The sequence below is a fragment of the Abramis brama genome, assembly GCF_963993115.1.
Source record: "Abramis brama genome assembly, chromosome: 19".
In the NCBI taxonomy this organism is placed as follows: Eukaryota; Metazoa; Chordata; class Actinopteri; order Cypriniformes; family Leuciscidae; genus Abramis; species Abramis brama.
In genome coordinates this window covers 5,890,924-5,904,486 of record NC_139981.1, presented here as the reverse complement: position 1 = coordinate 5,904,486, position 13,563 = coordinate 5,890,924, and the positions used below count along the sequence as shown (strand labels likewise).

The following is a 13,563-nucleotide window of genomic DNA, read 5'->3' as shown; positions in this document are numbered from 1 at the left end:
TGACAGAAATTCTCCTTAAAAGTCGAACCCCTTGAAAGTAATTTAATAATTTGAATACTGGGAAGAGCATGTTATAATAAAAGATAACTTTATTTGTTTCCCTAAAGCAACAAGGCTTTATATTGTACACATTTTTAAATTCCAAATGGTAGACAAGGAAATACCAATGCTTGCAAGACAGTAATAATTTTTTTTTAAAAAAGAGTAAATTTGGCTTCGGACAAATCTTGAATTTCATTCAAAGTATAAAGTTCACAAACATTTTTATCTTAGCACTATAAATTATCTACAAACTAAAGTTTGAATAAAGTATGTGCATTAAAAACCACATAAATCAAAATGGTAGTTTTGTGGCTTTTAACACCTGAATTGATTATCAATAGCAAATCATGGTTCTTTGTCGTGATAATGTGGCTATATATATATATATATATATATATATTATTATTATTTTTTTTTTTTTAATGAACAATCCCCAAGATATGTCCTATTCAAATTTCAATAGGAATTACATTAACATAAAAAATACAAATAAAAAAATCCTGTTTGTCAAGTGATTTCATCAGGTCTGTAATTGGTTGGTTTTAACAATTTTTTTTACAAAAATGTGAGCAGTGCTTGCTCACACAAACAAGATGCTAGGGTGTTGGGCTAGGGCCCCCTATATGGCTTGGATCCCTCTTGGGATTTCATTCAACAGTTGTATCATAGATCAGGTGAAAATCATCTGTCTGATAACTTAAAATAATTGCAGAATTCTCCTCAACAACCCACACAATTTGGTCTACCAATCACATCAGCAGCAAAAAAGAAAAAATTAAAAAAGAAAAACAGTGATGCCTTGCAAGCACCACAATAAGAGAAAAGTCCATTACAAATAAAACAACAGCCAGCTATACTTGTATCTCTGTAGCAAAGTACAATGGACACATTTACAAATTCCAGGTGGCCCACTATACTAATTAAGCATTTATCCATATGATTGTTATCTGTGTAAGGTAACTAGTACAATAAAAATGTAATTCATAATAATCCTCTGGCCCTTTAAATCATAGCAAATGACAGCCACTGAAAGAAAGAAAAAGAACCATATAAAACGCAAACACAAAATGTATGAACATTAAGATATACTACTAGATTGCAAGACATTGCGTACCTGGAAGAAGTCCAACTCAATGAACCCACTGTCGTGTGCATCCATCCTCTTGAACACTTCTACAAAAAGTTAAACAAATTTTTTTTTTTGTCAATTTGCTGTTGAAGTTTAATTTATAAAAACAGAAAGGAATATAATCACAAAGAAATATTTGCCTCTGGACTACTGAATTATTGTAAACATGCTGCACATACAAGGTGGTAATGACAGAAAGATGTTTAAGGTCATTTGTATACAGAACTATTTAAAGTGCCCCTATTATGATATTGTTCCTAGTTTTGTTTTAGAGGTCTCCTACTTGCATGCATCAAATGTCAAAAAACACTTTAATTTTCTCAATATACATTGCAGCATCACCTATTTTCTCACAGAAACGCTTCGATAAAGGATCCAGTCTCTCTAAACCCCACCTTTCTCTGAGCCTACTCTGCTCTGATTGGTCAGACGGCACAGTCCGTTGTGATTGGTCTACCTTTTACAGCACATGTCCCAACTGGAACGACTATTACCATATCTGAATTTAAGCTCCAGAGGCTTCCTCAGCACTTGTACACACAGGGATACGCTACAACTACAACTACAGGGTTTGAGGGCGGGTCAAAGTAGATGTTGTTTGTGGGCAGCCAATGAAGACCATAGACTGGCATTATTCAAATTTGTGCAAACCCACGTAGGTTTGTGCAGCGAAGTAAGACTGGAATTACTGCCGGCTTATTTCAGAATTAGTTCTTTCTTTTAGGAGACAATAACTTTATTTGTTGTGCACTTTGATCTTTAAAACTCTGCAGACCTTGTCATTGACAAACAGCTATCTTACACACTGCATAAAAGGTAATATTCGAAAATGCTTAATGGGGCACTTTAAAGTTTTACTTAAAATCTTTAGTTAAAAACATAACTTGAGACAATTCAGAAAGTATGTACAGTAGTAAAGTGATATACAACTGTAATGCGGTCAACAAACCTCAAGTACTTTATAGCCATACAACAACAAAAAAAGAACACCCTTAAAACCGATCTCAACCAATCAGAATTAAGAAATCACTGCTCTTACTGAACATCATCTCCAGGCGCATCACACAGGACACAAAGTTATCAAAGTCGATGGTCATGTCTGCGTCTCCATAGCGTGCAGCCAGACTCTGATGAATGCAGTCATTCAGAGAGAATCCTGTGAAATGATTACCAAAAAAATCAAGTTACTTTGATCAACCCAAAGTTTGTTTTACTGCTTGCAAATAACTGCGGCTCATATTGTGACTTTCAGGAATATACTGACTTTCCATGTATCAGAATTCATTTAATCCTTCTTTAAAAACTCATTTTAAAATTAAAAGTTGAATTAAGGTCAATGGTCAGTGTACCTGCTTCTTTCAAAGCCATTCGCATCTCTGGTGTACTCATACAGCCGGACCCATCCATGTCATTCTTCTTATAAATGCCCTAAAAAAGGGATGATGAGGATGTTACCCCAAGATAACTCATGAGAAGCAAAAGTTTCTGTGCAAAATTTGAGACAAACTGACCAGATACTTTTGAATTTTCTTCCAAAGAGTGGCAAACTCAGATAACCCCAGTTTACCATTGCCACTTTCCTGCACTAGAGTTAAGTCAAACTGATTGTGACACTCATGATTTAACAACAAGTTAAATGTTGCCAGTTGGACTATTTGTAAAAGGATACATCCATGAGGTTCACCATGACTCTACAAGTATCCAAACTGAAACCATCTGTCTTTATATCTGTTCCTGTACAGAGAAGACAAATTGTTTACTAAATATCTTTATAAATATGTTTTTTTTTTAAATAATAATGTACAAAAAAAATACTTACTTTTGGCGACTATTTTGTTTAAAATTGTTCGCAGCTCAATGGCAGAGATCTCCATGTCCTTAGATAAGAGCAAACATTATTACATTTTCACATTTGACATGTTTATCAAGTAAAGTAATCCATGAGCATAAAGGCCTGTTCACACCAAGGGCAATAACTATAACGATAAAGATAAAAAGTATTTCTAAAAATCATTCTACATATAAAAGAATAGCAGAGTCCACGCCACAACTATAACGATAACAGCACAGAGGGACAAATATTGTTTGAATCAGCTGACAGCCAATCATAATGCATTCTGCTTTAAAAAGCTTGAGCATTTAAAGCGGCAGACGTCAAAACTGCAGCGTGCGCTTAGAATAAACAGAACCATATTGTACGCTGGTGTGGATGCTATTAATAGTTATTGTTATAGTTATTGTTCTTGGTGTGAACAGGCCTTTATGCGGGGTCTAAAATAACTCACATCTCCAGCAAGTTTAGTAAACAGTCCCCTAAAGCCAGCATCAACCTCATCTTCAGACACTGTGTCCTGAGGAGACAGAAAAGAGGGTTATTGATGATATTCACAGTAATAAATGGCATTATTATCCACATTTTTCCTGAAGAGCCTACTGCGTTTTGAATTATGGGAGACACTTCCGGTTTGGGGAGCTTCCACTCAAAAAGACTGAAACAAATCATTTCATATTATAAAAGGTTGCGCAACAAATAATCCTCATCCGTCAGTTTGACTGAATAATTTGTAAATGTTCCTTCATGAAACATCACTCAATGCTAAAGTTGATGAACATTTTTGATTAAGATAATGCATGTTACATAACACAGACATATATTACTACAGTGATATTTAACACATCCGTAATATTGCTGTGGAAAGAGTCAAGCTTTTGTGGTAATTCATGGTCCGTTGAAAGTAATTTGTTAATTCTTTAAAACTTTTAAGTTTCCTTTTAACGTACAATGGCCGAAGGGTGAGTAGAATAATGTCATTTCATTGTACCCAGTTGTTGCTGTTTTGTTTAAGCTTATTGTGTTTATAGAGAGGATTGTTTACAGTTTAACAGAAGTTACTCCCATAATTCGCACAGAGGAAAAATGTGTAATGGGACACAAAGGAAAATGAGACTTACATCTTCTATGTTTGCCTCTACAGGGTCATCACATTGTCTGGAGGAAATAAGAGAGACAGGGATAGTAGATAAACTCCCCCCCTTCAAAAAATCGAATGACAATATAATAAAAATAATAGGGATGCACTGAAATGGCATTTTCGCTTTTTGTCCGAAAGAGAAAAAAGGCTGAAAAAATGCCGCCTCAATCTTCTGTGTTCAGAGATCAGTTTCACTCTGGTGCAGAATGTTTGCTTGTAACTTTGAGAGCGGCTCCGCTTCCGAAGATACACAAGTTTGAACTCGAAATGACTGTTGTGTGTGCGCTGTGCTCAATGTTCCGTCAGTGTTGCCAACTCTCGCGAGACAAATAAGCAACCACAGCTTCAAAAACAAGCCTAATATTATTATATTATTTCTTATCATCAATTTTACTTCTCATCATTAAATGAGCCTGCAACATATTAAACTGAAACCACTCTGAGTTTGGATAGCAAAAACAGATGTAATTTTACAGAAAAGGTTTGGAGATAACCAGTGGCCTCCAGATGGTCTCCCAGTAGCTTACATTATTGTCAGTTTAGTTAGTGATTAATTTACAGAAAAATAAAAGATAAAATCTATGCTTTCATGTCCGAAAACATTAGTTTTGTCTTACATTTCATAATAAGCTCAGTGCCGACTTAGTGAGTTTATTTTCGTGAACTGGAATGTGTGCATAGGATTGTGGGTGATTTAAGCCCGTGAAGGATACATCCGATGCATCCTTCAAAACAGGCCGAATGAAGGACGTGAAACGAACGCCGCCTTCCAAGGATCCTTCAAATTGAGATGGCCTTCATCGAAGATTGATGACGTGGAGCCTTCGTAGGATTCAGTTTTCCGTTTGAGAAACACCTCATTTATCTCATAATAATACAAATATACAAAAAACTCATTTAAAATAAGAAATGAATAATTATATATATATATAAAAAACGAAAATGATTCTTTTCTTTATATATATATATATATATATATATATATATAATATATAAATATACGGTATATCGAAAATGACTCATATATAAATAAAAAGAGTCATTTTCGGTTTCTGTTTTCGGCCAAGTGGATTCAAAATTTTCGGTTTTGGCCCAAATTTTCATTTCGGTGCATCCCTAAAAATAATAATAATTTATACACATATAAATAAAACATATAATGTAAATAATACAATATACAATATAGGTTTCATTTTCTTAAATGGCTTAAAGGGTTAGTTTACCCAAAAAAGAAAATTCTCATTAATTACTCACCCTCAATGTTTTTTTTGCGCAAACAAAGTACTCATGTCGCTTCATAAAATTGAGGCTACTGGCATCACATGGATTATTTTAATGATGTCTTTCCTACATTTCTGGTGCTTGAAAGTTGCGTAGGCTGTCAATGGAGGGACAGAAATCGCTCAGATTTCATCAAAAAGATCTTTATTTGTGTTCTGAAGTACGTTTTTGGAACGACATGAGTGTGAGTAATTAATAAGGGAAATTTTCATTTTTGGGTGAACTATCCCTTTAAAGGGTTAGTTCACCCAAAAATGAAAATTCTGTCAGTAATTACTCACCCTCATGTTGTTCCAACCGCGTAAGACCTTCGTTCATCTTCGGAACACAAATTAAGATATTTTTGATGACATCTGAGTGCTGGATCACTTCTCCATAGGCTGCTAGGTGACCGAAACTTGCTGGCCCAGAAAAGTTATTAAAGAGATCGTTAATATAGTCCAAGTGACTACAGTGGCTCAATCTTAAGTATATCAAGCGACGAAAATACTTTTTGTGCGCACAAACTAACAAAAATAACGACTTTATTCCACTATTCATTTCCTTCTCTCTGGGCCTCTAGTTGGTTCACGTAGTGTTTTTGCGCTGCGCGTCTGTGTTACACGTCACCACGTAGGCTCACAATTGGCCGACGCTAGTCATGTGTGTGATGCGTGATGACGTGTAACACAGACGCGCAGCGCAAAAACACTACGAGAGAAGAGAGAGAATAGTGGAATAAAGTCGTTATTTTTGTTTGTTTTTGCGCACAAAAAGTATTCTCGTCGCTTGATATACTTAAGATTAAGCCACTGTAGTCACTTGGACTATATTATCGATCTCTTTAATAACTTTTCTGGGCCAGCAAGTTTCGGTCACCTAGCAGCCTATGGAGAAGTGATCCAGCACTCAGATTTCATCAAAAATATCTTAATTTATGTTCCGAAGATGAACGAAGGTCTTACGCGGTTGGAACAACATGAGGGTGAGTAATTACTGACAGAATTTTCATTTTTGGGTGAACTAACCCTTTAAGACCGTTGAATTATTGAGAAAAAAAAAGGTAATTTGTAAAGTAATACAGTTTTTGTTTGATCACATGTTGAAGACACTACAAGAACATGATCTTATTAAGAGCTTATCAATAATTTTTGATTCAATAAAACAAGACAGTCCTTACTGCATCTCAGACTGTTTCTCGGAGAACACACGCACACAGAAGTCTCCGTTCTTGTGCGGTTCGAATGTGGAAGGGACGATGAGATATTCTCCAGGAGGAAGTTTAAAGCGGGTGCTGACCTCTCTCAGGTTAATAAACGTCTCAGATCGAGCTTTCTGAGCGTGGCTCAGGAAATAATTCTTATCCAGATGAACTTCCTTTTGCCCATGGAACTGCAATGAGGCGATCAAGAACCAGAGGAAGATTAAACTAGATGTTTGCATTTTCTGAAGAAAATGTGTGTAGGTTTTGCCTGTGCAAAAGTCAATGCTATATTGCTAGGGTGTTGTAGGTGGTTGCTAAGGCATTGCTATGTGGTTGCTTGGGAGTTTTGAGTGGTTGCTCAGTGGTTATTATTTACTAAAAAGTGTATTTGAAATATGTTTACTATGTTACTATTTATGTTTATATGCTACTATTTATGTTAATGCTCCACATTTTCATCCTTTTGAAGTTTTTCCATTGTGCTCACCTGTGAAGGCACCTAGAAAGAAAGCAAAAAGAATAGGTGTATAAACAGCGCCCTTCACAGGTTGTCAAACATTACAATAACAAACACATAAACCATTTGTATCTTAGCAACCCCACCTCATAGATGGCATAGCCAATGGTGTGCATGTCCTCTCCAGACTTCCTCATTTTGCGCCGGTTCTTCTGAATCAAGCCAATCACCAGACTGCAGCCTACTTCATTATCATCAGGATCATCATCTTCCTCCTCTAGTTTGATCTTAAACTGAGGATTCATCCAGAAGGTGTCTTTGGAAGAAATAATTAAGATGTCAATTAAAGCAACTGATTACATACATACAGTACAAGCTGTGCTTCTAGACATTCTCTAATCTGCCACTGACAGATAGTCCCTCCCCGAACTCACGGCATTGGTAGAGCCGATGTTGTTATGCCACGCCCACTAAAACAGATTGCAATTCCATTTAGTGCAAGTAGCGGTCAGGAAATTACACTTCCACTTTAAGGTCAAAGAAATATAAACATACTTACATGGATGGTTCATGCATCCACCAGCTGTAGAGCCTCTTCTCCAGGTGCCATCGAATTTACATGTACTCCAGTGTTTGACAGAGTCCGAGGACAGCGTGTCTGGTGTCAGAGTGCAGACCTCTAAGCGGGTATAGTGCCTCACAAAATCTGAGAATGACATCCTGCATAAATGCAAACAGGAAGTGAAGAACCGTTTCAAGAAAAGCTTTGGTGATGTGGTTATATGGTTTATAACTGAATTTGATTTTACCAGAACTCTCCATCTTCTGCCTTCACAATCTCACGTTCAGATGGATCGACAGCGCTCCACTCAGAAGAGCTAAAATACAGGGTGCATAGATATAATTAAGTAATAAGGTTAAGCAATATTGTGAATATTCTACTGTGTAATGCTATAAATGGTCAATTTCAAGCTCATGCATCAATATAATATAGATTTGAATAAATTAAGTTATTTTTTATCTTGTATTAAACTGTTGGGTCTTACTTGTCACTCCAGGCCCCCGTCCATTCCACCTGACCCCAAGGATTACGAACTCTGACCAGCTTCTCCTTTCGACCTCGATAATTAACCTGACATAGATTGTACATAGATTATACATATAAAAGTTTACTTTTAGTATATGTCTTCTTTCACTAAGCCAATGCACAGGGAAATGTCTGAATTTAGTCCAGATAATAAATAACCTCAATTGCCCCAGTAAGAGAGTAAGCATGTCCTTTCACAAGCTTCTGATTAGTAACAGCCTCAGAGTCTGCTGCACTGGTGATCTGTTGGAACAAAGAACTGGTAATATAAGCACTGCATCTTTTTTTAACAGGATTTTCATTTTTGGGTGAACTATTCCTTTAACATCTTTAGGTGTGCTGAAGACCTCATACATCTATGGAGCATCCCAACAGAGCTCCAGAGTCCAGGGCCTTCCTGATGATTTGGAACATGTTGGATGGCGCGCTTTTCAACTCGTACATTTCTGCAATCCCACCGGTGAAATCCTCAAAACCTTCAGTTGTGGAACCTCCAGACAGAGCTTCATAACAGCCATTCACTCTGAATGAGAGAACACAGTGTCACTCTGAGGGAAAGTGTGCAAAAATAGTGATATAGACTACAATAATTGTTTACCTTCTGTTGGTATTAAAAATGTTAATGAGAATGCCCAAAAATGTGTTCGGGTGATATCTGGGTGCAATATGTGCATGACTTACTAGAACACTTTGCAAAACTGTAACCACATATTTAAGATTGCATACATACAAACAAACAAACAAACAAATCTATGTTCTATATAAAATTTGAACAATTTTTATGTGCATGAATTCAGAACATAGTTTTATTACTAGTAGTATAAAATTATTTTTTTATTCATCAAAGAATCTTTAAAAAATGTATTACGGATTCCACCAAAAATATGAAGCAGTACAAGCAATTTCAACATTCTGAAATAATAAGGAATGTTTCTTGAGCAGCAAATCAGCATATTAGAATGATTTCTGAAGGATCATGTGAGACTGAAGACTGGGGTAATGATGCTGTAAATTCAGCTTTGCATCACAGGAATAAATTACATTTTAAAAAAAATATTTAAATAGATTTTTTTTATATATATATTTAAAAAAAAATTATTAAAATAGAAAAACAATATTAATGTTTTACTGTATCAAGCACTTTAATTTTGATCAAATAAATGCTTTGGTGAGCATAAGACACTAAGAAAACTGAAAAGCTAGACTGCAATTGTGATTGTTATGACACAAGCGAAACATCCCAAACGCAACAAAAGATTATATGACTCACTTGGCATAGGCCTTCTCCAGCAGGGCGCTCCAGAACTCAGATCCTGTGGCGGAGTGAACAAACAGCAGTTCTCCATCTCTAGTGGGTAATCGATCATCCACCACCACATCCACCCATTCCCCATACTGCCACAACTGCAACCATCAAAACAAATGTACTTAAATTATGGAGGAATCACAGCAGATGACAATTGAAATACAACCTCATTACACAGAATCAAGAGCCAAAGCACAGTCTGGGAATGATTTAAAAAATACTTAAACTCAGTGGCATGGCAAAAAGTAGAATTTAAAAATACAGCAAGGCTGAGAACACAGAGGAACTGAGCATGCACTTCCTCTGGAATCAATGCTGTCCGTCTATTATGAGTCAGTTTGACTTCCTGTCCTGACAAATACATTCCACCATTCCAACCCATAATACCGAGCCAAACTGAGTCTCTGTTAAAGAGACATCATTTATTAGACATCTATCTGTCTAATACCTGCCTAGCAACCAGCTAGAACACCCAAGCAACCTCCCAGAACACCAGCAACGACTCAACGCCTTATCAACATCCTAGCAAGGCTTGATTCTTTAAAACTTCAAAGTATTCAACATATTTCTCTTCAAGTTAAACTTTAACATGCTTTAAAATTTACTTTGTTTACCTGAAAGTGGAAAATTCCTGCATAGTCTTGCCCAAATCCCTGGTTGGATGGTACGACACGAGCCAAAACATCTTCATTGAGGGTTAGTGATGCAATGGCCGCTAAGAGCCAGCAATCACCTGCAGAAAGAAAACATAGTTGTAGTTTTGGAGGTTTTATGAACTTGACCAAAATTAACAGCTGCAAAGGTATTATGAATGTTGAAGGGATAGTTCACCCAAAAATGAAATTCTGTTTTAATTTACTCACCCTCAAGTTGTTCCAAACCTCTATGAATTTGAATTATGATATTTTGAAGAATGTCGGTAACCAAACAGTTAATGGGCCACATTGAATTTTTTTTTATATATACTATGGAAGTCAATGGAAGTCATCAACTGTTTGGTTGCCCATAGTCTTCAAAATATCTTCTTTTGTGTTCAGCAGAAGAAAGAAATTCATACAGGTTTGGAACAACTTGAGGTTGAATAAAGAATTGGTTGATGACAGAATTTTCATTTTTGGGTGAACTTTCCCTTTAACACTCATAAGGAAAATTGACATTTTACCAAAGCAGAGACGTAAATAAAGCAAAGTCATGAGTAAAAGCAGTTCAAAACATTAAGACTTCAAGTCCAAATTCTACATAAATTAAAGTTTCTCCTTTTATGTTGCACTGATGAAAGAAAACCACAGGGCTTTGAATGGCATGAGGGTGAGTAAATGATGACAGAGTTTTCATGTTTGTGGTGTACTATCCCTTTAAGACTTTACTTCCACATGCTCAACTGCAAGCGCTGAGATTCTATCCTCAAGCAGTTTGTTGTAGGCCTACACAGTTTGTCCTGCCCAAATATCTTTTGCATTCCGCAATCTTCACAAAGACGACTCAGTTAAGCTAGCTGACTCTGAAATGAATAGCCTTTCAGATTCTTCCCCACCGTGTCAGCTGATTAGGCTTCAGACTGCCTTTAACTAACAGGGCTGAAAAAACAGTTTCCTAGGCATGAATCATCTTTCATACAGCTATGACATTATGTTCCTAGTGATACTACCATGTACAACAACACTGAAAGTGTTACTGTAGTAACGGTTAAACTATCATTCTTAATGCGGAGTTTCCTCAACCAATATCGAAACTATTTTAGCACTATTTCCCATTCTAAAAGAATGAAACCAGTGCTATGCATTTCATTTCATGCAATAATTTATGTGTTTAGCGAGGCTACAAGTATTGCATGACTCTTCAATCAAACCTATGCATATAATAAATATGAGATAACTTAAATAGACTGAACTAACAAATAAACCAAATAAAAATAAAATAAATAATACAATTAATAAAACTTGAATTCATACATAATTTATTTTGTAAAGAAATTGATATGCAGCCAAATACACACAAAAAAGTAATAAAAGTCAAATCTACAAAACATGTCTATAAAAATAAAAAAAAAGATGTAATATAATAGGGAGCCTTGTGAGGCAGATTTTACAGGACTTGTTCCCCGTGTTATGCAATGGTGCATATCACACCCTGCTTTATGAACACAGACAGAAGATTTCTCCATAAGGCTCAACGGACTAATTGCAAGTAAAACACAAACAAACAGAGGAGCTAAAAACAGCAATGGCTGGGATTTCATCCAAAAAGTGCACAAGACTTCTCTGATGTCTGAGTAACTTTACTGGGTCTTATCAGACAGGGGTCTCACTTATTAGACAGCAGTGCAATATTAAAGGGGAACAGAATACTCCGTTCCTCATAATGAACAAATTTTGGACTGTTATATTGCACATAGGAGTGGCGTTTACTTACCTAAACCTCCTTGGCAAATATCTGTTCTTGTAGCTCCTCCAACAATAAACTCAGGGCTGGAGGTGAGTTCCTGCAGGAATAGTGAAAAAGCATTGACACGAAGTTTTCAATAAAAAACAAAACAAAAAAACACCTAGTACTTAAAATGTTCGAATTTTCTATGCAAATACTCATGAGATGAGTCATGTGTTGGCAGACAATGCTTTTTAAGAAAAGTACATTATCAAGCGTTTATGCTTCATGCCACAATGCCAATATAGATAGATAGATAGATAGATAGATAGATAGATAGATAGATAGATAGATAGATAGATAGATAGATAGATAGATGACAGGAACTCACCCCAGGTCTTTTCCACACAACACCTCTGGTTTTTGACGATCGTGGACCGAGTTCGTTGAAGCCCAGAGTTTCGGGAGCGGCTGGGAATGTTGTATCACAGAACAGCTCCCCGCGGCTCAGACATTCACTTCTCAGACTCTCAAAGTTCTGGTTCAGGTACTTCACGGCATTGGTGTTCGTCCCAAAGCCAGCCGCCAGGGCTCTCTTCTTGGCGAGTGTTGATGCCACGCCGGACATTTTCTAAACTTTTCCCCTGTGCTTTTCTACAGCTGTAAAGTGCGACAGTGAAATAGTTCTACTCGTACGCGTTCACCCACTCCTCCTTCTAGGACAGGCGTGGTCCTAAGCCTTTAATTTTAGGGGCCGTTCACACACGCACAGGATTTGTGCGTTTTTTGGCGTTTAAAAACAGCTGGACGCAGCACAGCTTAAAATGAGAAGAATGCAGAACGTCTCATGGCGGCTTTACAAAGCTGAGGTCTTGACTTCACGCGTTTATAGAGGAAGTGGTCTTACGCATTTCGTCTGCACTTTTTTTTTTGGTTTATACCTCAGACCGTCTTGCTGGGGGAATAAAACAAACCTTTTCTGCTGGTCTCCCACCCAGGTCAAGCTGGTTTTGTACAGGGGTTTTTGGTCAGTTTTTAGCTGGTCAGATTGCTAGTCTTTTCAGTAGGGTTGGTCTCTGGGAAATCAGCCTTGTAACGTGCCAGGTAGTCTACTTGATTCTAACTGGTCAATTATTTGCCGTCCTTCAGGTCATTTATTTCTTTATTATTATTTATTATTTAAAATGTTTGCAGGCTTGGTTCTCCATACATTCATAGTAATTATCGCTGTATTTATATTTTGGGTTAACTTAATTAATATAAAAGCGCACTGATCAGCGCGCTACTTTTGCGGACTTGCTCGCTTTTGTTTCATACAATCGCAACTGTCGCCATCTCGCCTGAGTTATCGAATATAGAGAAAAAGGCTTTCAGAGAACTTTAGTAATTAGACTATTAGGCCTACTGCAATACTAGTGCGTATTTTGTATCGGGTAACAATTGGGGCAAGATGAGTCATTTTGTGAAATTGTTTTCACTGTTTCTATTATAACTAAAATATGCTAATAATTGCCAGATATGGGCAATTCATATTTTACATTTTGTGCTATAACAACTAAATAAGCAAATATTTCTATTTATTTCCTTTAATAACACAATGGCTGATGCATCATCATCATCATCCTGCATATGCTAGATATTTTTGCATAATCTTTTACATATTTGACCCCACAATGACCGATATTATTGACCGATCTGAATCAAGTATTTCAGAGTGCTAAGTGATACTGCATATTTTATTT

At 36.5% G+C, this 13,563-nt stretch overlaps 1 protein-coding gene across 1 annotated transcript; it reads right to left on the bottom strand.

Moving 5' to 3' along the window:
* Positions 1-463: 463 nt before the first annotated feature.
* On the bottom strand, positions 464-12,701 carry capn2a (calpain 2, (m/II) large subunit a). The gene is made up of 21 exons (XM_084092522.1): positions 12,213-12,701; positions 11,870-11,939; positions 10,072-10,190; positions 9,422-9,555; positions 8,506-8,674; positions 8,311-8,394; positions 8,111-8,196; positions 7,874-7,942; positions 7,624-7,784; positions 7,211-7,380; positions 7,095-7,106; positions 6,584-6,795; positions 4,124-4,160; positions 3,457-3,522; positions 2,991-3,048; positions 2,841-2,905; positions 2,683-2,751; positions 2,521-2,599; positions 2,211-2,327; positions 1,157-1,215; positions 464-1,068 (listed from the first exon to the last, which is right to left on the bottom strand). Exons 1-21 carry the CDS (start codon positions 12,447-12,449, stop codon positions 1,045-1,047), a joined length of 2,097 nt encoding a protein of 698 aa, XP_083948648.1. The 5' UTR covers positions 12,450-12,701; the 3' UTR covers positions 464-1,044.
* Positions 12,702-13,563: the final 862 nt, after the last annotated feature.